Source organism: Drosophila persimilis, unplaced genomic scaffold (assembly GCF_003286085.1).
Source record: "Drosophila persimilis strain 14011-0111.01,24,50 unplaced genomic scaffold, DperRS2 tig00000124-arrow-pilon, whole genome shotgun sequence".
Taxonomy (NCBI): domain Eukaryota; kingdom Metazoa; phylum Arthropoda; class Insecta; order Diptera; family Drosophilidae; genus Drosophila; species Drosophila persimilis.
In genome coordinates, this window is record NW_020825294.1 from 9,205,174 (window position 1) to 9,227,299 (window position 22,126).

Genomic DNA, 22,126 nt, shown 5'->3' on the forward strand with positions numbered 1-22,126 from the left:
CAAAAACATCGCTTCCACCAACCAGCTGGTGTCCGCAGCCCCTGTGTTTGTTGTTGTATCCTCAACCTTGTTACATAAGCGACTTTTTGTGCGATGCGATTGTGCATTACAGTTCAATACGTACGAGTACGAGTAAGAGTATGAGTACGAGTATGAGTACGAGTATGAGTATGAGTATGAGTACGAGTATGTAAGCTGTTGGCAGTGGGTAACCCGAGGCGCCTGCCCCACCGGCGGCTTTGCTGCGCTGCCGTGATGCAACAGTTGTCGTCGTGATTGTGGTCTTCGTTGTTTTCTCGGGCTTCGTTTTGTTTATTTAATTTCTGGGTAATTGCCGCCTCATGCTCTTGCATGTGTAATGAGGGATCCGAGAGGGCGTGGCTGATGCTGCTTATGCAACCGATGGGCAGGAGGGGGACCTCACGCTCGCATTCCACCTCTATCTTGAAAACTGTCAAGAGAATAAAATGCGTTTTTATTTGCCATGAGAGAAAAAGTAGTAGCAGATACACCCTATTACCATTCCATGGTTCTTAAGTAACCGTAATTATTGAAATTATTTATTTTCTCAAGTTTGTATTCGAATTTTTTATTTTATAATTCATACATTTGAAAATGGACTTGAAACTAAATTTACACTAGTTAAAGTATTTCTAAAATATAGTTTACTGTATCTCAAAAGACTGTGTGTGTGTGTGGGGGTGTGTGTGTTAGTTTGGAATCATCGCCTAAATAAGTTAGATATGTTTATACATATATATATAGTATGTAGGATATGTAGGACTAAATAAAAAAATGACTGCATTATCATTTTGACACTTTGCTTTCTGGTTAGTTTTTAGTTTTTGTTTTCATTATTATAGTTTTTAAATTCAAGATTTGCAGCTCTTAAGATCGAGGATTATTTATTTCATGCCAAAATTAAATTAATTAAATTCTGTATATCAAATAAATTACGATTAAAGTAGGTGTACGTGTAAGTTGCTTTAAATTAAAACCTTTTCATATTCAGTCTAAACTTAAAAGCTTTTCAAATCGAAGAGGACTATATAATTTGCCATTTCATTTTAAAATAAATCACCTTTAGAGCAAATAATTCACATCATTCGGCTCTCCGTTTCCAAATCATTTCCATATTTTCGTTAAGAAATAAGTTACAAATTAAATAAATTCAGGATGAGATAAAACAAGTTAAAAATTGCGACTTATGCGATGAATTTCGATTGTGGGCGTGCTAATGATTGAATGCTTACGTGCACTTAGGTCGTACGTATAAATTAGAGATGCTCATATATGATATATAGTTTGTATCTTAGCGATACCTGCTCGTATTGCTGTCCTGTGTGCCTCGAGAGCTAAACCAATAGAGCGGCTTTTAGTTATTGCATTTGGAGAGCCCAGCTTTGCTAATCGTAAGATATTGTTTTATGCTTATTATGTTGATAAATTCAGATGGTGTACATACATATGCTTATGATCATTACACGCGTTTTATGCAGTCTATGGAAACAACTTCCACCTCCCAGAAGAACTCTGCTCCTCCCTCCTTCTACTCCCTTTCTGACTACTTAGACCTAACACTCGATCACTTCAATAGCTGGATTTTCGTTGGCTAGGCTTTAGAGTGTATATATATATATATACAATAAAAGGTTTGCTTGTCGATCCGGTTCAGACCCCGCTAGGTGCCGATCAGTAGATCCGCTGAAGGTAGAGCCGTCCCAGGGGCAGTGCCCGCTCCACAAAGCTCTTTTCGGCCCGCGTCGACGACTTGTCTTCTGAGGTCGTCTTGGCTATAGTCTCTTGGCTCTCGTCGAGCTTGAGGCTCTCGGCATCGGCCTTGGGATCCACGCCGCCCGATGTCTGCAGTTGACCTGCCCCAGAGCCCAGCTCGTCGATGTCCAAGGCAGAGATTGGGATGGATCGCGGGGTGGTGGGTTCTTTGATTTCCCCACTACTGTTCCCGATGCCCTTGCCCATCAGTCCCTCCAGAGCATCCAGCTCTTCGCTTGTCTCATTCTCGCTCTGGCCGTGGCCAATGTTCTCCAGCTGCAGATCACTCGCGTTCTGAATGCGCGTTTCCCCGGAATTGTCCTCGGCACTGTACATCAGGAGGGGTACCACCGAGCTTTTCTCCTTGCTGGAGGAGGCAGCCATCAGGACGTGATCGGTTGTCGAAGATCCCTCGAGATAGGGCTCCATGTCCCCACTGCCACTTCCGCTTCCACTGCCGTCCAGAGCTGACTCTTGCATCACCTTGGTGTGCCTGTTGTCCGCCTCGAAGGGACTCGGTATGCTCCTCGGCTCGTCCTTGGTGTAAGAATCGGCCACATCCTCCAGCTCCACGAGGGGAAAGTTTACGTCTCGCAAGCTGAAGTCGTCTTCGGGCAGCGAGGGGTACGCCGGATTGGACTCGACTTGTGGCACATCCTCATCCGCGTCCATGTGGTGGGTGGAGCTCATGGGAGGCATCTCACTGCTGCTGCCGGGGCCCTCCGTACTGATTTCTGTCTCTGGGTTGGGTCTGGTGCTGTTCTTCCTGGTGACGGGGGAGTTCGAATCTGTACTCGCGCCAATGCCAGAGCTGGGACCTTCAGTGGTGGAGATTATGTGGTAGATGTTGTCACTGCCCGCTGTGTCCGGCTCCAGCTCTCCGTCGGGAATCTCAGCTAAGGCATCCCCAAAGCCGTTTTGTATGAACACGGACTCCGCCCCACCAGTCCCGGGCTCCTCGTACCCTTGGGTGCTCGGCGAGGGCCGCTCTGTGGTGAACTCCCGCTTAAAGCTGACCTTGCTGGGATCGTTCTGGGCGAGTGGCAGCAGGCCATCGGCATTGTAGCTGACGAGCGGATCTTTCTTTGTATTCTGCTCCACGTCGTTGCCGCTCTGGGCATGCGGTCGCTCTATGTAGCCCGCCGAGGCAATAAGCTTTAAGCTCTCGCTGCTGGAAGTGCCTGGAAGTGCTTTCGGGGTTGTGTCTTGGCTAAGCGGCGTCAACGCCGCCGAAGTCGTTGGTGTTGCTGCGGCGTCGGTGGATATCAGGACAGTTGTTGGTGTCGGCGGATATGTTGCCTCGGTTGTCGTTGATGTTTCTGTTGCTTGTGTTGTTGCTGTTGTTGCTGCTGTTGGTGTTGCTGTTGTACTGCCAACGGAACTTGCCGTTGTTCCCGAAGGCGGTGCTCCCTCGGTGGTAACCACTGTACCTGTACCGGCCGACTTTCTGGTGGGAATCGCCGGCTTAGCCTTGTTATCGTCGGTAATCCGAATCTCAGAGGGCTTAGTGATCTCCTTGATGGTAATATTCCAGTTATAGCCAGCGGGCTGAGCCACTGCCGCCGGCTTCTGGGTGGACGTGGTGGTGCTGCTCGCCTCGCTGGACAGCGGCGGATTGTTGTCCAGAACTGTGGATTGGGTGTGGAAAGATTGGATTAGTCTCGAACGCCATGAAGGCCCCACCGTGGCACTCACTCGGACAATTGTCGTACTCGGGGCAGCAGCGGCCGGGCACGTACTTGGGCATGCAGTCGTCCCGCCGGAAACAGGTCACTGAGCTGCAAACAATCTCGCCGCCTGCAACGAATGGAGTGTGATTGGTAAAAACTCTGGCAAATGACGGTACTTAAGCTATGAGATGTGTGTCCAACATCTGCAAAAACATTTTTTGACCTTACATTTACATCTCATTTATTTCCAAGAAATTATTGCCCCAAGATCGTTATTTATCGACTGGCAATTATCGAATTCAGGACTTTTATAATACTTTATATATATTAGTATATAAGTTTAGATAAACCAGATCAGTTTGAGCCTCAACTGACCCTCAATTTTCTGAGAATTATTATAAATATTAATGTCAGGTGATGCTCGGGACAGGCAATAAATCTTAATTTATTTTTAATTTCTCAAAGATGTACTCTTTTTCAGATTATTCTGTTTACCTGCAATTAAAAATAAGTGAACTTGGACTTTATTGGAGAGAAAATCTGGCTGGAATCAACGTGAGTTTTCCTTTCGATGATTATTTCTGTTTATATTGGACCAAACACCGAGAAAAATATATTTTGTGCACCACAGAATATGACTGCAGATCTTAGAAATATTAATTGAAAACTAACGACAAGGATGAGAAATGAGGGGAAAGTGTTCTACAATATTCTGTAATACTTGGTGGGTATAATATATTTTTTGTTTTGCCGACAAGGATATACTCAATATTCCGTTTCCGCCATCTTCAGTTCATCATCTCCAATTCCCGCCGTTTGACTGTCGCTTGAAGTTTCCGCTATTGCGATTTTACACCATCTTCAGCTTATTCTATTCCCTCGCCTTTTTGGTCCTTTTCTGTTGCTAGTGCGACGACCCAAGTTCGTTATTCATTAGTTTTCAAGTCGTTTTCCAATTGCAATCATCACAAGTGGCCAGTGGGAGGCTACTTAAATATTCACTTAAATAAGTGTCCGTTTTTTTAAACCTTTCCGACCTTCCGTGGTTAAAATCGGTCAAGTCATTCAAGAGATGTAGATATTAGTTCTTAAATTGAATTTTGAGCGTTTATTATTCACGGTAAACTATTTTGGATGTATCTAAAAACTAATTATGGATGTTATAGCCCCCAGTTTTTAGGGAAACGTTACAAGTATATCCACTATTTTCTACTCATTCCTAATTAGTCCCAAAGGAAACCTTTGTACCTATAACTGTCCAAGACCCAATCCCGAATCTGAGTTTATGGCACTGCAACGGCTGTATATCGGTGCCTCGCCTCTTCTAGTTCTACCGTAAACTCAATCAACTCACCTTTGCAGTAGCAGACAGTGCATGGGGTATCCGGATCCACCAATTTATAACCATTGGCGTAAGTTTTTCCATCCTTTTCGCAATCTGCGCGTGGAAGAGGAGGAAGAGATTTGCATAAATGCTTCCGAACGATGCCGGGTGAGGGTGTGGGTGTGGCTGTGGGCGTGGGTGTGAGCCGCAGCTACCACTTACCGCATTTATAATCGGGACAACAGTGGCCGGTCCGCTGGATGGCGCGGCAGCTTGTCTGCTTCTCACAGTGCACCGTCGTCTCTGGCACCCAGAGCCCGTCCAGCAGGCAGTGGCCTATAAGCAATTCGAAGAGGCGGCGCGGCGCATTGTTTGTCATTTAGTTTGCGAGCAAAAGGTGGGTGCGGGTGGAGCAGTGGAGGAGTGGAGTGGGGGGAGATTAGTTTTCGGGACTTACCCTGCGGCTGCTGCTGTTCTGGTGGCGCTTCGGTGGTGGTGGTGGTGGTGGTGGTGGTGGTGGTGCTGCTGCTGCCGAAGGTGATGGCGCCGCTTCCGCTGCTCGATCCGGTGCCAGCGATGCTCGGCGTGACCGCCACCATGACGACTGCGGAGGATGCGCTGCTGTTGCTGCTGCTTTCAGTGGCAGTCACTGCAAAGAGGAGAGGCACACGAATGGGAAATTAAAGAAAGCGGAATATCAACAAAGGCTAAGCGAGGGTGAGGTCGAGTTACACTGGAAGAAAAAAAGCCAGGTGTCAGACCAATATTTAAATATCTAGCACATTCGAGGTCCAAAGGGTCAATTCTTATTCATTTTCCCTACCATACAATCGCCTATTGCTGTGGGACTTTTGGAGAGTGTATGCCAACAGGAACCAGGGACCAAGGCCTTTGCCTTGCCATTGCCATTGCCCCCTTGTCAGTCCGTACCTACATACATATTTGAATGAATGACATTTTGATAACAGTTGTTTGTTGTTCCTGTTGCTGGACCCGTTGTTCTTGCGGGCTGGCGAGGTAAAATGCTATCAAAATACGGGAAAGTTAAATGAGTTTAGTTTTAGTTTGGCTTTTTTGTTTGCTCGTTGGGGGGAGGTCCCAGTTGGGATCCCAGATTCTTCTCGGCGGCCAAGATGAAGTGGCAGCTGCTTTGTCTATTGCAGTTGATTGTCCAGTCGGTGTGTAATTCTGATTGACATGCCCTGTACGAGCACAAGAATATCTTCCATTTCGTGTTTAAGGATTTGGGGCTGGGGGAGTGTCCCTTCCATGAAAAATGATTAAACGGGTGAGAGCATTAATCATATGCCCCGAGTCTCACTTTTATTGCGGTTGTCCTGGCTGTCCCTTGCTAGAGCTCGACCTTCATAAACTGTGCGAGCATGTGGCTCCCAGGCCAAATTGTTTTTCTAGCACTCATTAGGGGAACTGCATATGTGGCTGGTTTCTGCCCTTGTGCGCCTGGCAGGGGGACTCTTGTTTGGGACTGTTTTAGGGCTCCAAAGGGACCGCTCTTTGACCTACATTTTGCGACTTGAGGAGGTCTCTTGAAGAAGTTTAAAGTATGAACATGAATTGACTGTTTTCAGCAACAGATCATACAGAATTTATGTTCTAGCGCCTCTCGTTTCCCAGACATGAGAGCATTCTCATTGACGGTTCTTTCCGCTTGTTCCCTAGTACCTGCACATCGCTTAGCCCGGTGTGTTGCACTCATTTACTGTCTGCGACTTGCATTTAGCCGGCTTGAAAACTGTTTGTTGCTTGTTTGTTATGCAAGACACAGGCACAGGCACAGACACGGACACACATGGATGAAACTCGAAACGTTGCAATTAGTAGAACAGCTTCCCGCTTTGCGGTCTGTTTTCGTTGTGGAACGCAGCGCTAATTCCCCGAGCTTCCATTGTCTCCGAGTCTCTGGGTCTCTGGGACTCGGGGCTCGTTGCTGCCGCTGCCGGTCTGCCGTGTGTCTCCCTGTATTTTGGATGGCCAACACGTTTCAAATGAGCAAAATTATTATTCACATTATGTAGAACACCCAGACAGACAGAGAGGACAAACAAAGGCATTTGGCTGACATTTGGCTCGGACTTAAGCAATACGAATCGCGCAGATTACGTATACGCCACCGTAAGATCTCATTTAAGATTTTCCCCGCCATCTATCTCGTTCCACTCTGCTCTTTTTGTACTTAAATTGCGAGTGTTCTTGACAATGAATTGTGAGCTGTGAAATCGCTTTGTAAATTACCCTCTGATTGTTTTCCGCAAGACAGAAAGTACTTATGGCTTATGCAAATTCCCCATCGAAGGTGAGCACATCGTCCCCATAAATTGCATTGATTTTAGGAGAATATTGACTTTACTTTCTTTAAGATAAATGATAGCCCGATGGCGAGCAATTGTTGTATGCAAACATCCCAAGTGAAATGACTTTCTGGCGGATGAAAGCATAGGGCATAGGCCGAAAGTCCATCCATTAAAATCATTACAGTTTGTAGCACATTTTTGACAGCCTGCCCCCCCTCTGTGCTCACTGCACCAGTGAACCGCACTATTAATAATACTTAACACCATTGATAAATACGGACGGCTATAAACGGCTAAGGCCGGAACCAACAGCAATAACAAATCATCCCAAAGTCGGGGCCCAGTCCTGTGGAAATTGCCGAAAATTGTCCGCCGAGACGCCCGGACGCCCACACTTCATAAACTACTCAACTCTGGCCGGGAGCAGAAATATTTTCTATCATTATCATTCTATATTAGATTTCCACCAAGTGGCTTTTCCCTGGTCGCCCTGGCAGGGTCCCACTCCCCTTCTGTCCCCATGCATTGCTAAGCAGAATTTCCGCTGTGCGGTTTGCGGGCTTTCTTAAGGAGTTTGCGGTTAGTTAGACAGAAAATCGCTGGCTTGACAGGGCCTCTGCTGCGCTCTGCTCGAGGAGCAGTAATAAAGAAATTTCTTGGCCCATAAATTGTAAGTGTAATTGCAATTTCATCGGGACAGGAAGTGAAGCAGCAACACGAGTTGTTGAAGTTTGTGAACTGTGAAATCATCGGAGAGTCAAGTAAGATCGGAAAGGCAAGTTTATGATGTTTTATGATAGTGTTTTAAAACATAGACACGCTCTGAAATGGGAACATAAGTTCTTTCGTTCAATCCCCAGAAACACACAAAAAGGAAGGCGGGACTTGGAACTATTAAGACTTGAATTATTTATCAACAGACTAAGAGCTGTCCAAGCACTACCTACATCGTATTCGGTCTATTCCAGATCTCACGTTGACACTTAGAACATGTCGTCATGCTTATAGATAGCATTATGTATCCCCGTGATATTTCCATTGTCTCCTCTGGGAATTTGAGCGGAAACCGAGAAACCAGCGGCGCGTAAGTCGGCAGTTGTGAATGCGATTTCAAATTGACGCTTAAATGGCATTCAAAACGAAAGCAAAAACAATAAAAGACAATCAAAACCCAGCTGACAGTGGGACAGTGGGACGGCGGGACGACAGAGCGACAGTGGAACAATCTGACAGACGGACAAATGACTACAAATGAGCTTTTCGAGAGCTCCTCTACTTTTCTCGGGCCGTGTTTGCCCTCACTTATTGTGGGGCTGGGGCGAAAATGATAAATGAGCTCCGAGATGGCGGAGGCACACACTTTTGTCTCACAAAAAAAACACACACTCATCGCCTCAAAAAACCTTAGACAACAAATTATTTGGTTAAATGGCAGGTGATACGCGGGAACTCAAAATATCTGGGAGGGGAGAGCGGGCGAGACGAGGTTTATGTCAGATTGAACAAAGTTTTCTGATAGAATCAATCAAATGAGATTTCTTTTGTGGGCAATTGAACAGCAGATCTAATGTACAATTTGTTCTATTAGAGAACTAGCAAAATAATAATGGTTATCGCGAAGAGTCTACTTCGTTAGGAGAGCAATCAATCATGTGTTTCGGAATGCAAGTGCAATATTCAAATACTTAGATGAACAAATCTAAATCGTTCCCTATTGGCTTAGTCTTCTTCCGTCGAGAATGTGGCAATGATTCTGAGCATCGTCGAAAATGGCATTTGCAAGAGGGAGGAAATCTTTCGCATTGCTATGCAACTACCTCTGGAATATCAGTGTTATGCCCGGGTGCTTATCAAAGTATCTGTGCAGACGTGTGAAATGCGACAATAAGCGCTACTCATGAGCAGCGCTTACCTCCGGCCAAGCCACCTACGCGAACCACAAGACCATTCTGTGACCACTCCCCACAGCCCTGTCCATGCCCATGCCCATGTCTGTGCCCTTGTCCTGGCTGGGGATATTTAAATTAATAACGGCGCGGCCTGGGCACGCTGGTCGCTCCGTCTGGACTGTCATTAGGCGCATTAAAAGGGAAATTAGCCCTCCAACAGATATCTACAGATGCGCACACGGATGGATGCGAGGCGAGCGCAGCGATAGATGGATGGATGGAGATACACTCTGTCAGCTTTACGTGCCTGCCTAATTGTAGCTATTTGGGTAATCATATATACTTGCACTTGGGGGCTCCCAGAGTAGAGAGAAGGGGCGTCCACTGGGCATTGGCAGATACGTTTCACAATGACAAATTATTACATCGAATTTATTTTGCTAATCAAATATGGTACATTCTCGGTAATTACACTCTGCAGCACAGTGCCAATCGAAAAATGTATACAAAAATGAACAGGCGCATGCCATGAACAAATGAAGCTGCTTGACAATTTTCCACCGAATGACAACCCGAGAAAATCGGCTTAATGATCGGGGACTCATCGTGGCACTACTGCATTATATATCGGGTATATATTTTCATTTTCATAATCAATATGTACGGAGGCAGAGCCAGTAAAGCAGGGCCATCGGCCATACGCCGTGCCGTGTTGGCCAATCAAAGTCTCTTTATAGGCTGCCAGCTCGGTGAGCAGCGAGCGGTGTGGTGTGGCAGGGCATTGCATAAGATCCAACGACTGTGCTCGGCGCATTTGGCCGCCCTGAACTCTGTCAAACCGCAAAGCCAGCCCAACCTCAAGTCCTCTTCAGTGGATGGGCTAAGTGTTGACTTGATTCAATTAAGCCAGAGTGGCCATTCGCACTAGGCCCCTCTCTTTCTGTTTGTCCTGCCGTCGCCGTCGCCGTCGCCATCTCTCTCTCTTACCTGCCCGGGGCTGTGCAGATCGGCGTTAAAGTGTAACACTCCATAAAACAGATGCCCCGCTTGAACGTGACCACAATATAATTACCCGCAGCAAGACCAGCGCGCGCCACTTGTTGGTCTCGGGCAGGGCCCGTCCCGTACCATCCCGGCCCCGGCTCCGGCTCGGTGGCCGTCTGTGTTTGCGTCTATGATGGCTCTCCGGCCCGCAGTGGTCTTTAAAAGCTAATTTACATGCCCTGCTTGGACCCTCAGTCTAGGCCACACACACACACACCCACACCCACACACACACACCGATAAAAAAACTAAAGAAAGTAAAAGTTTTTTTAACACTTTTCATTTTAGAAGTTGCTCTGAGAGTTCGGCACGTGTGGGCAGGGCTCTTGTGTGTCTTTGGCCTCTGTTTGCCTTTCGCATTAAGCCAAAGCCCTCGGGGGGAGCCGAGGCGGCGGGGGACTCGAACACATTGTACTATCGAGTGGTGTCAGATTTGGTGTTGAGTTTGGCTTTTGTAATTGGTGGATAGCCACGAAGTTACGGCATCAATAAGCGTTGCATATTTTTCTGTTATTTAACTCTTTATTGGCCGACTGGACGACTGGCTACTGGTTTATTTTGATAAAATCTTAATGGTGGCAGTCGAGACTTTCATTTTCTAGGTCATACATATACCTATTAAAAGAAATTTAAGGAAGGAGTTCAGCGTTTAAGGGGCAATTGGTGTTTGTGCTTTATATTGAAGAAGACTTGACTTTGGCTTGTTTAAACCATTTCTAGTCACATTACAAACTGTTGCTTTAACCACTTAAAAGCTCCTCATGTGGAATAATCGGATTCGAGCAGCAACTTTAGTTTTCTCTTCGGTTTTCCGCTCTAATCACTTAACCTTTTCATATGTTGAATGTAAACATGCAGAACCTAGCCATTCCACGTGCCGAATGGAAGCCCCTTGAAAACGCAACTGTTCCGCTATGCCAAAAAAAAAAAACATCCTCAGCATGAGAATCGGCATCGGCATCAGCATCAGCAAAATTCCAAAACCCACAATTTCACAAATGTAGAATCCGCAAACTCATCCAGCATCCACTGTGCCGAGTCAGCCGGAGACGGAGCCGGAGCCTGAGCCGGAGTCAGTCCTGTGCAGTTGGCTCTAGTGCGTCGAGGCGTGCTCATGACCACTTAAAGCTGCTTTAGGCCTCCTCCCAGTCCCCCTTACATAGAGGGGAGGGGGGGCATCGCCATCGAAGTTCATATTCGTGCTCTTTCGGTCAACTTCCTTGGGGACTAATTTTCCGATTTGACACACAATTTTACATTGGCATCGTACAGAGGGAAACTTTCCCAAGTGTCGCCAGTAAGTTTTCCCAGATTTGACCTGGTCCGAAGTCAAGTCGGAGTCGCAGTCTGGGTCCCCCGCTTCTGTCCTGTTTGTTCTGTCTGTGGATTGTTGTCCTGCCCCCCCACTTTTGCCGCCCTTTTACAATACTTGTGGTTGCATATAGAGCACGTATTATGGCAGCCAGATCGGAGGGGACTTGGAGGGAGACTCCCAGTTTGTATTTGCGGTTCGTACGTTGATTGTTGGCTCTTAATATTTGAACACACACGGTAAGAGTGTCGAAAATGGCTAATCTTTTGCTGGATTTCATTTGTGAATGTTTTAAGTCCAATTTCAGTTATAGCGATACGTATATAATGTCTGGTTTGCATTACTTATTCCAGACCCTGGCCTCTATACGTAATAACTCTTCAGGCCCCTGGACAACAAACAACAAACAGACCCATATAAACTAGATTTTGCTTGGCCAAACTTTGCAACAATCAGGGAAAAACTTCCTAACGATCTGCTGCCTATAATTTCGGGCCAAGTTATGGGAGAAACTTTACACATGATTCCGGCAGGGAAGACTCCGGCGCCCGTTTGCATATGCCAACAAATATTCACTTTTATGCCCCGACGTGACTTGAACAGCTCGCTGTACTTTCATTTGGGCTACGGGTCGGAAAGTACGCCGGAACTTTAAATTACAAACATATTTCCCGGCAGCCAATCCCAGTCGTATTGGAGATCCATAGAAAAAACTGCCAAAAAAAAAATAGAGGCAGTGGGGCGTTGGAGCGAAAGTTTTCCTAGGATTAAACCACGTAAACGCTTGAATAATGTGAGCAGATTTAACTTTTACCATTTGGCGAAAACTTTCGGGAGGTGGGGATGCTGGATAGGCGGGAGAGGCTCTCGGACAGGTTGATAAAACGTAAATTGAATGCGCCGTGGCCAGCCCGATAAGCTGATAACAGCTGGGGGGCGGCGGGGAGACCTGATAACGATAATAATAATGTGTCCGATTTACCTTTTCCGGGTCCCCTATTTCCGGTTCTTTATCCGGCATTGTCCGACTCCCGCCGCCCCCTTTGACCGAGGGCGACAATTTGTTGCCGTTTTTACGACTGCCAAGTGGCATTAACTTGACGGGCAAGGGTGGCGGGAGAAGGTGAAGGCATCTGCCTTCGACCCGCATTTTATTTTATGCCGTTTTGATTTTTTCCCCACCATTTTGTCTGCTCTTTTTTCCGATGTCGTAAGACTCCATTAAACAATTCAATTAGGCCGAGGGGGGCGGGCATGGCCAGCTGTTGTCTTTAAATGTCAAACCGGGTCCAATGCGGGTGGAGGTGGGAGCAGTGGGGCAAGAGAAAGGGCCTCTCCGCGACCTAGCTTTCATGGGAATTAAAACATTTCATGCAAATTTTCACGCTTCTTTTCCCCGGTTCTTGTCTGCTCCGCCCGGTGACCTCTGCTTCTGCTTAAAGTATTTGCTTTAATTTCAAGTGGAAAACGAAAACAAGAAACTCCGCAATTAAAAACGGCGACTCCTGTAAGCCGGCAACAAAAAAAATAAGGAGAGGCCAAAGCGGAAATTAAAATATTTCCGGTTTGCTTGAGAATTGCTGGAAGCGGATGGGGAGATTCGCACTGCCCTAAGGCCTAAGTGTAATGTTAATTAGCGTGGAATTGTTTCTGAGGGCCATACTGGTGGGTAGAGGCTGAAGAGTCTGTTCAAGATCATATTCACTTATGTAGAGCGAAGAAAAGCTTATTGGCGGCATAAGAATTTTCCTAAAGTACGTGAATCCCTGAAATGTTGCCTTAGGTACTTCTGTTTCCTTAGGTAGAACCTCTGCTCTTTCACCAACGAAATTATTCCTGTACTGCTTCTGTCCTAGGAGATGTTAGGGTAATAATAAAGGATGAGTGCCTGCCGATACAGTGGATACTGAAGCACTTCTTATTCATAGACTCCCGGCAGCTGCCTGTAGCGATTCCATCCACTCTAATCGTTATCTGGCTTCGCAATATGGCTGAGAGCCCACTGCATATAAATGCCTGATAAATAGTTTCCCGACGAAGGCGGACCGCAGCCATATGCCATAAAAAGTGCATTGGCGAAGCCAGCGTTGCGTATACGCAACGTTAAGTGGACGAACTGGGGTCGCAGCTGGAGGGGAGCGGCAGAGGGTCCGGGACCGACTTGGCTAACAAAGTTATGACAAGGATTTATGAAGTATGCATTAAAAATGAGCAGCTATTTGCCTTTCGCCCGAGAATTTGCTTAAAGCTTTAAGGAAACCCCAAAAAAAGGCAAACAAGTGCCGACTTTCCGTCTCCTTGAAGACGTTTGCCATTCCCACGGAGCCGAAACAAAAACACTGTCGTGTGCGTCTCCGCTGTGTTGTTTGTTTGACAGATGTCGTGTGTTTGTTGTGTGTCGCGTTTGTTTGCATACAAATTCTTCAGAAGACATTCGGAGACGCCGCCATATCCGCCACCGCCTTCGCCTCCGCTTCTGCCTCAGTGAGAACCTGGCACATCCGCATTTGTTTGCAGAGGCAGAAGACCCAGTCGCAGCCCCATCTCCATCTCCATCTCCAGCCTCTGCCGAAGAAGAGGCGGCAACAGGCAAGTGCCACAGGGAAGGAGTTGTCTCTCAGGTCGGGTCTCTCAATGTGTTACGTGCCACCTTGGCTGTGCACACGCAGACTCCCGCAAAAACTCGCATATAAATCAGCGCCACATTTGCTCTTGCCCCACATCCATATTCGCCCAGACCCTGGCTCTCTCCACGCTTCCCTGCCGTCTGTAAACATATCGTTATTTATCCATTTACCCATTGAATGTGACAGACGGGGGCGGGGAGGGGTTCATCGCAACAATATGTTGGTTTTCCTGCCAGTACGGGATGCAAGTTAATAGGAGTACATGATGCGGTTGCGGTTGACACAGCTCTCCTGGATGCACAATAAAATGCTGGGGCCCCAAGCATCGAGTACGGCTAAAAGTCAATAAATCTAGCAAAATTCTAAAAACTTTGTTTAATTGAGGAGCGCGTTATGTGGAGTGTATGTTGAAAAGTCGAAGGGTTAGAATAAAGGCTCCAAAGCATTAAAATACCCCTGATAACTGTGGGTTATGTAGAGAATTTTCTAAAAAAAAAATACATGATAATGACCGAGTTATCCAATCATAAACACTGTCCGAATGAGTCACCACCAAAATCATCAGAAGATACATCCTACAAACAGATAGAGAGACGAAAAAAATCGGCCATGCTCCGGTTTTCGCAAATCGAGAAAATTTGCGAATTTACTGTCAAATCGCAAATTGTGTGCTCCGGTTTTTTTAAATAAAAAGTTTGTATGCGCGGGAATAAATAATTATATAATTAGGCATTTATTTTCGTAAAAATATATATATTTTATACTTTTTTTTCTAGTCACAGCTCAAATTTTACAGCACCCAAATGGTGAATTTCCGATGGCTTCCAGATATTGTCTGTTCGTTGTTTCACGACTGCCTTAACGAGTGCTGGAGTCGAAGTGCGGAACCCCTTGAAAACCCATCACCCACATTAAACCAAAACCTTTCAATTTCCAAAAGAAAATAGCTCTTTTTATCGAGTGAAACCACATCGAAAGCACAAAGTTGCGAAAACCAGAGCATGGCTGAAGGGATCTGTATGTAAAATACCGGAGAGGACATAGATATTCCCCTCTGTGCTTGGCAATAGTTTGTCCTCAATTTACTTAACTAAAAGAAGACTCTATATACAAAAACTAAGTCCTAACTTTGGCAATTTGCTTAATAGATATTTGGTACACTGCCAGTTTCCACTATACAGATTTTTCAAATACTCGTAACAAGAGTAATCCTAAGATCGTATGTTTTTCTCAAAGAAGTTCCATTCACACTTATCCTGCATTTCCACTTGATGACATCTGTTTCCTTACCTTCCAAGCTTCATCTCGCACACGTCCCCGTCCCCGTCCCCATCCTCCCAGCACGCGTTGACAGTCCCCACTCAACCCCATGAACCTTTCCCGGCACGCACCATTCTCGAATAGCTTCTGTGCTGCTCGACCTCAAGCGCCACCACTTTCCCAGAATTTTTCCGCTTACTCCATCTGAATATAAATCCAGTGTTTTGCTCACGTTTAGTCCTCACTGTCGCCCTCGCAATGGCTCTCATTATCAATGCTGGGGGGAGAGTGGGAAATATTTATTTTTATACACACATGATGAGCCCGATTTTCTTTTCATTTTCATTTTCGTAATAGCGCTCTGACAATTTTCCTGCGAACTAGCAACAATTTTTCATCGTCAGTCTACGGTCGGAGCACGGGGGCACCAGGAGGATGCAAGGATGCAAGAACGCAAGAATGAAAGGACCTTCTGCCGGGCTCGTGGCGAGGCATCTCCAGCGACTGACTGCAAGGATTTCACACACAACAAACGTAGGGCAGGAACTTAAGCAGGAAACCGGAAAAGCAACGTATCCAGCATCTCTTACTTTCGCCCTTTCCCCATTCCACATTCCCTATGCCCCACGCCCCATTCCCCATTCCCCGTTCCCCTCCTGGCTACGTGACGTCTTTCTCTCGAGACATCACAAGATTTATTTGGTTGCAAGTTATGGGTGTGTGTTCTTTTTGCTTGCCCCAATGTGGGTGTTGTTTGCACTTGTATCGGTGTAAATATGCAAATCGCTTTTTTGCTGCGCTGACGACTTTTTCACAGCAACGAATGTGCTTAAAATTTGTAAAATTGTAGTTCATTTTTATATTCTGTCGATTTTCCCTCTTCTACTTTTCTCCCTTAGCCCCCCTCCCCCCCTTTCACCTTGACAATTGTCCTGGGGCCATGTTTGTTTTATATATGCATATTTTGTAGCTCGGTACATTTGATTTTGGCTTCCCAGCATCCCACACGTATCCCTCGACCCCCACATTTAAGTATGTCTGTAGATGCAGCTTTTCCCCATTCGTATTGCATATTCCCTACTCCTTTTCTCGTATATTCTTGTTAACAGCAGCTTGAGAGCCGCTTAGTCTTGGTTTTTCTTTATGGCCGATGGACAATTTCGGGTTCGTAAAAAGGCTGTTAAAGCTGGAATTCTCTACCACCTAAGCCCCCTGTTTTAGTTTTCGATTTGAGAAAGATTCATACACTTTGAATGAAGCAATATTCCAGTGACTTTCTAGTTTGGTAGAATCTTGACTCACAAGCAGCTCCATAGACCCAAACGAGTTCAAAATAAACTCCCATTATATAAAATGGCTTGAGGGTATTCAAGCGTCAAGCAAACTCTTTTTAAAACTGCCTCTCGCATCCTTATTTTCAGATCCTTTGAATGGCATTCGGCCAGCCTCAGGTAAGTCTAATGCTAAGGCCTTTTTTCTCATTCTTTACGAATTAAACTTTTTATGGCAGTCCATTGCTCTGCAGCTTAATTGAAAATTAAAAAGGTAGACATAAAAAATTAAAATTAATTTCGTGCCGTTTGATCGGAATCACTTGGACCCTATTGTTGGTCTAAAAGGGGATCGGGGTGTGTTAACCCCTTCTCTAACGCCCTAATTTCGTGCAAACTCTTAAATTCCAAGCTAACATTTGGAAAGCGAAGGCATGCCCATAACGAAGTTTTCTCTGGTGGCGGGTTCTCTTAAAGTTAGTGCTGGAAAAGCGCTTAACGTGGTCATGAAATGGTGATAAAGAGACAGGGCCGAGCCACCCGGAGGGAGGCTGCCAAATGGCCAACGAAAATTGCAGCTGCCAAGCAAACACATGGAAAAACCGCAGCAGCCACTTCCGCGACTGCCAGTCCGAGAATCCCCAAAAGCCCACACTGGCCGCCCTCACTCCCCAGCAGCCTCATTTGGCGGCCTGTTGCGGTAAAGAGGAACGAAAAATAGCAATTCAAAGAGCTGGAGCCGTAAGCACCCAGATCTGTCCCATTGTTCTGAAACAAGATCATAGAAATATTTACAATTTAGATTAATTAAACAGTATATCATAACCAGACTATAAGTAATCGAAGTCTTTCTCTATCTGTTCTCTATTCACTTTATGTACTTATTAGTTTGGGAGGATTTGGAGGGTTCGCAACATCCCTATAGATCGGCTACCATCGATTTCAACAGATTCATTGTTGTTCTTGAATGATATACCCTGCTCATTGCCCATTGCAGGGTAGCAACACAACGGCAGAGTTGGAAAAAATGTTTAAACAGCTGAAACACAAGGGACAAAATGAACATATTCGAGGCAGGGCCGACAAGGTGGTCGCACCACAAAATCTGTCGCCTAAAACCAGCTTAGCAACTAAAGCGCTTCATAAATGTATCCTTTGGCCCGGAGCCCTGGCCCATAGGGGAGCTGCTGCCTTGCCACGAGTAGTGCTAGTTCTACCGGTAAACTGCAGCGACAAGTGTGCTCTGGTATAGGTATTTCCGAGGCACGCTTTGAGGCGCCTGCGGTTGTGTATTGGCAACGCCACGGGCAAAGTTTTGGCTTGCACTGGAATCCTGGCTTGGGGGGAAGGAAACAGACGTCGAATGTTTGGAGTACACAATGGAATTGCTCAAACAAAGACAGGCATGCTTCTTAGGCAGACTGTCTGATGATTCTTTGACAATTATAATTATTTATCAACTATATACCGGAGTCTGGCTGGAATGTAGTGCTATTAGCTAGTACAGCCAGAAATAGTTCGTTTAAGCCTGAATTTTTCTGGGGAATATAAGCCACAGAAGCGACATGGTGCCCTAGCCCTAGAGTGCCTTGAAAGCAATTTAAATAAATGGTTTTTCATTGAAAGTATTTTCTAATATTTCAATAAATATTGGGTTGTTTGGCCTGATCCCGGGCAAAATCCCCCTGCCAGTTCGAGGGACTCCTAGTTGCAGTCACAGCTTGTGACATTGCCAGTGTTGTTGCTAAGTTGTTAAATAAATCAAAATCAAAATCCAAATCGCACAGACCAGACCTAAAGTTCCCAGTCCTAAAGTTCTCAAGTCCTCAAGTCCTCAAACTTGCACGCCAAGTGCCAATTCCATGACGCTTCGAGTGTGCCGCAAGCCCGGGGTGGGAGAGAAAGAGGGGTCAGTGTGTGCAGCGAAAGAGACGGAGAGAGTGGTCGAGGGGGTGAGTGAGTGGGGGAGGCTACTGTTATTGATGTGCTTTTAATTGGGGCTCGTACGGGTACGGTTGTCTGCTCCGTGTTGCCGTCACATTTCAGTGTCTGCCCGTCTCAGGCTCCACTCGGCTGTGTCTCCACCCTGTCTCCTGTCTTCTTGTCAAATCATTTGACTCATAACGGAATTTTATTAGCTTTCCAGTATTCCACACTTACCGGTAGTCGACGTGTGTGCCATGCAAATGGTCAACACCAAAATGGCCAGGCTGATGGACCCGTAAATTCCAACGGCCGGCCCCCTCCAGGCCCGCCGTCGGCCCCGTCGCTGCTGGTTGTTATTGCATTTTTTCCCGGACATCTGTAGAGCTGCTCCCAAATCCTCCTGATGGGGGTCCCTGCAGAGCCTCAGCTGGGACAGCTCCGAATGTGTCATCGTTGGGTGCATATTTGTTGCTGCAATCGAAAAAGGAATTAAAAAATCAGTGCAAATCTTTCCGCATAAATAATTTATCCAAGTTTTATGGATTTTTCTTAATTTATGCCGGAGACTGCTGCAGCATCACAAAAAGTTTTAGCACTAAAAAAGTCAGCAAAAAAATTGCTTTAAAAAATTTCTGGCAAAAGTTCAGAACGAAAGGGAGTTCAAGGGTCAAGTCGAATGTTGCCAAAGTATTAATTGAAAAAAGTTCATTGGCAACCGATGGACAAGGGAAAACACCGACCCTTCCATGTATTTTTTCGATATTTTCAAGTTGTTTCTCCTGCGACAGCTATTGACAAAAACCGAAGGGAAATTCTCTCAATCCACATCTTAAAAATTACATTTTTATTCCTCCTAAATAGAGGTTCTGAATTCGGGAACAATTACGGGTAAAATAGTATTTATTTATTTTCTTAAATATCTTTAAATGGGTAAAGATATTGAATAAATTGCACTAAATCATGCACTTTTTTCCTCATTTTTATAAGCATGGAAATATGACCACGGCTGGCATTTCTTAAGATTGATGGCGTCAATACCAATCTAAATATATTCCACTAGTCCCGGACAAGTTTCCACTTGTCGTACAAAAAGTGCTATGAAACCAGCAGTCACGACAAATTATTTTATTTAAAGTCTACGTGTAAAACCAGGATGTACTCCGACGAATCGCAGGTGCATTTGACAAACATCACATTCGATTCATTCGAGTCAGAGGTAAACAAAAAAAATATTGGGCACCCGCCTTGTGTATTGTGCACGAGGATGAATGGAATTCGCATTGAATGCCAGAGACGGGATGCCAGAACAATGCAGAATGTTGTACCCTTTGGAGCAGATTAAATATTAATTAGTGTGGCGTGTGCATAAAAGTTAATTAATGTTTTTTACGCCTTTGGTGTCAATAATAAATGAACGTGAGTGGAATTTGATGCCATCTCCCTCGCCTGCTCTTTGCATCTGGCTGTCCGATATGCGGATAGTTAGGCAGATTGGGCACAATAATTAAATATTTAATCAGTTTGATGTTGAGTGATTGTAGTGCAGCAGAAAGGAGGGCTTGAAAGGATTCGATTGTTGCAGCTTTAAGAACAACATACTTGGGCCTCAAAGTATTTCGCAAAATTCATAAGAATCATATTTCCTTAGACTTTTAGCTCTTGAATTATTGCTTTGAGCTCGGTCCAGTGTCATTGCTTAGTTGAATATTTTCTCGGCATCAGAACAATTTTAGGTTTCCAAATTCGTTACTTTTAGGCATTCTACACGGTATTAATTTGTACAAAAAATATATTCCAGTCAATTTTTGGACTATTTGGTAGCAGGGAAATGTCTAGCAATTTTGGTGAATTATTGTGCTGCCTTGCTTCCTTGGAGCTAGCTGAATTAACCTTCTGTATCCTGAACAGGGCCAGGACCAGGCGCTTACATGCTGCCCAGCCAGTTCGACAAGGGGGCGGGCCGTGGGCCGCAGTACTCCTTCGGCCGTCGGACGGGAAAAAAAACAATCGACGAAGTCGGGCCTGGACCTGCCGCCTACAAGGTCGACAATGTCACTCGCCACGGCAGGTCGGATGGGCTGCAGTTTTCGATATTGCGGAGGAGACCCATAAAGCCCGCCAAAATAAGATACGATTTTGATTGAATCTGTACCATTTCGACTGCAATTAAAGCTAAACAAGCTGTCAACCAATATCAGGCTCATCTAGCCATTTACTTAATAATTAATGGCATGGCAACAGTGATTACCTGTACTTAGGTATTACCCTGGGGCCCCGCAATTAGTTCGATGAGATGACACACTCCGATGAGATGTATTAAATGCAAATCAGGGGGAGCGGAAAGCGGGAAGCGGGTATCCGAACAATTGAAGTGCAGGCCAGAGACAACAACTTGTTGAAGTAGAAAAGCCTTTCGCCCAGGACCCTCCACTCTGAAGGGTTTAAAGTGCACTCCAACTGTTTGGCTTTGTGAATGCGGCACTGGGCCTGAATGAGGTACGGATAAGGGAGGTAGGAGGCTTGAGTCTGGAGGCTGGTGACTGGAGTCTGGGGAATATAGGACTGTAATGAAGCCGCTGGGCAAGCTCTTAAGTAACTTACTCCTCCGCCGGCTCAGTGACTGACTGACTGGCCAATGTAGCCAGTGCCTGGACTCTAAGCGAAAGCCTGTTATTTTCCCCGCGTCTTGTAATAATCACACAGTAAACAGGCACCAGACAGAATACACGACCGGGACTGGGACTGGGACTGGACTTCATCGTGAGAATGCCCAGCAGAAAGCCAAAGAAAGGAAAGGGCTTTGGACTAACTGATGTGGTCGTTCCCCCATCCCGAACCAATCCCCGTCCCTGGCCGCAGTTGTAATTGCAACGTCAACGTAAATGCATGGAGCATGCCAGCAACTGAGGAATTTCACGGATGTGCGTGCATCTTGCAGATGCTCCTGCCGGGGACAGAGGGGAGGAGATGACCACGGCTGGATATCACGTATTCACACAGACATCCAGACTGGGACCCGACCCGCATTTGATTGCATTTTCGCCTGCATGATGGGGCACTGGACAAGGAGCTGAAGATGGCAGATTATAGCCAGCGTCCAACCCGCTCTTCCTTCAAATGATTTATCTGTGCGCGTTTATTTTAATGTTACGTTCCGGAATCTTTTCCCTTTTTTTTTGCCGGTGGGGCCTGCTCTTCTGGTCAGCTCTCAAGATATACTCTTCGGTGGTAGCATCAGGATAGGGTGGAAAGGTTTGTCAGTGAGAGTACGACATGGGGAGTAAGGGAAATCAGAATGAATGCTTAGAACAGAAGGATATTTTAACCCAGTCCTCTAGCGGGGAAAAGCCTCCTGCCGACCCACTATTTTTAGCCTGCTATGAGGCTATTAGATATCTATGGACGGACCTCCTACAGACACGTCTGCACACGAATCGGTATTGGGAATCGCGAAGAGCATCTAATCTTCGCTATAGCCGATCGAGTGCTGGCCCCTTGTTTGGTTTGGTTTGGTTAAGCAGCCTCTTTCAATGCACTGCCAAATGGCTGGATGTCTTTGTCTTTATGAAGCTGTAGGTTGCCAGCCTCACCTCCTTGTCAGCACCGTCATCTGCTGCAGCTGCAGCGAAGAAGGAGGATTCCTTGACGTGGTACGTTGACCGCCTGGAATGTTGATTCATCTTCTTTGGTATGACTGCTGGCAGTAGTTCTTGCTGGC

The 22,126-nt window shown here is 45.9% G+C and overlaps 3 protein-coding genes across 4 annotated transcripts in view; 2 read left to right on the forward strand and 1 right to left on the reverse strand.

The window, feature by feature from the left end:
• The window catches only part of LOC6596541 (septin-interacting protein 1), an 89,972-nt gene that overhangs the window by 3,189 nt on the left and 64,657 nt on the right, over nt 1-22,126 (forward strand). For both annotated transcript variants that reach the window (XM_026987929.1, XM_002021642.2), the window contains exons 2-3: nt 3,925-3,998; nt 16,633-16,662. The gene's annotated coding sequence lies outside the window, so the exon portion shown is untranslated. The remainder of the gene's footprint in view (nt 1-3,924; nt 3,999-16,632; nt 16,663-22,126) is intronic.
• The window catches only part of LOC6596582 (flocculation protein FLO11), a 29,169-nt gene continuing 7,975 nt past the window's right edge, over nt 933-22,126 (reverse strand). Inside the window, exons 2-7 of the mRNA XM_026987930.1 lie at nt 18,643-18,879; nt 5,225-5,416; nt 4,990-5,103; nt 4,798-4,881; nt 3,469-3,570; nt 933-3,401 (exon numbers count right to left, since the gene is read on the reverse strand). Coding sequence (XP_026843731.1) covers nt 1,693-3,401; nt 3,469-3,570; nt 4,798-4,881; nt 4,990-5,103; nt 5,225-5,416; nt 18,643-18,871 — 2,430 coding nt within the window. The 5' untranslated portion in view covers nt 18,872-18,879 and the 3' untranslated portion in view covers nt 933-1,692. The remainder of the gene's footprint in view (nt 3,402-3,468; nt 3,571-4,797; nt 4,882-4,989; nt 5,104-5,224; nt 5,417-18,642; nt 18,880-22,126) is intronic.
• On the forward strand, nt 20,170-20,600 carry LOC6596583 (outer dense fiber protein 3-like protein 2). The gene is made up of 2 exons (XM_002021634.2): nt 20,170-20,252; nt 20,317-20,600. The coding sequence occupies exons 1-2, from the start codon at nt 20,237-20,239 to the stop codon at nt 20,550-20,552; spliced, it is 252 nt and encodes an 83-aa protein (XP_002021670.2). The 5' UTR covers nt 20,170-20,236; the 3' UTR covers nt 20,553-20,600.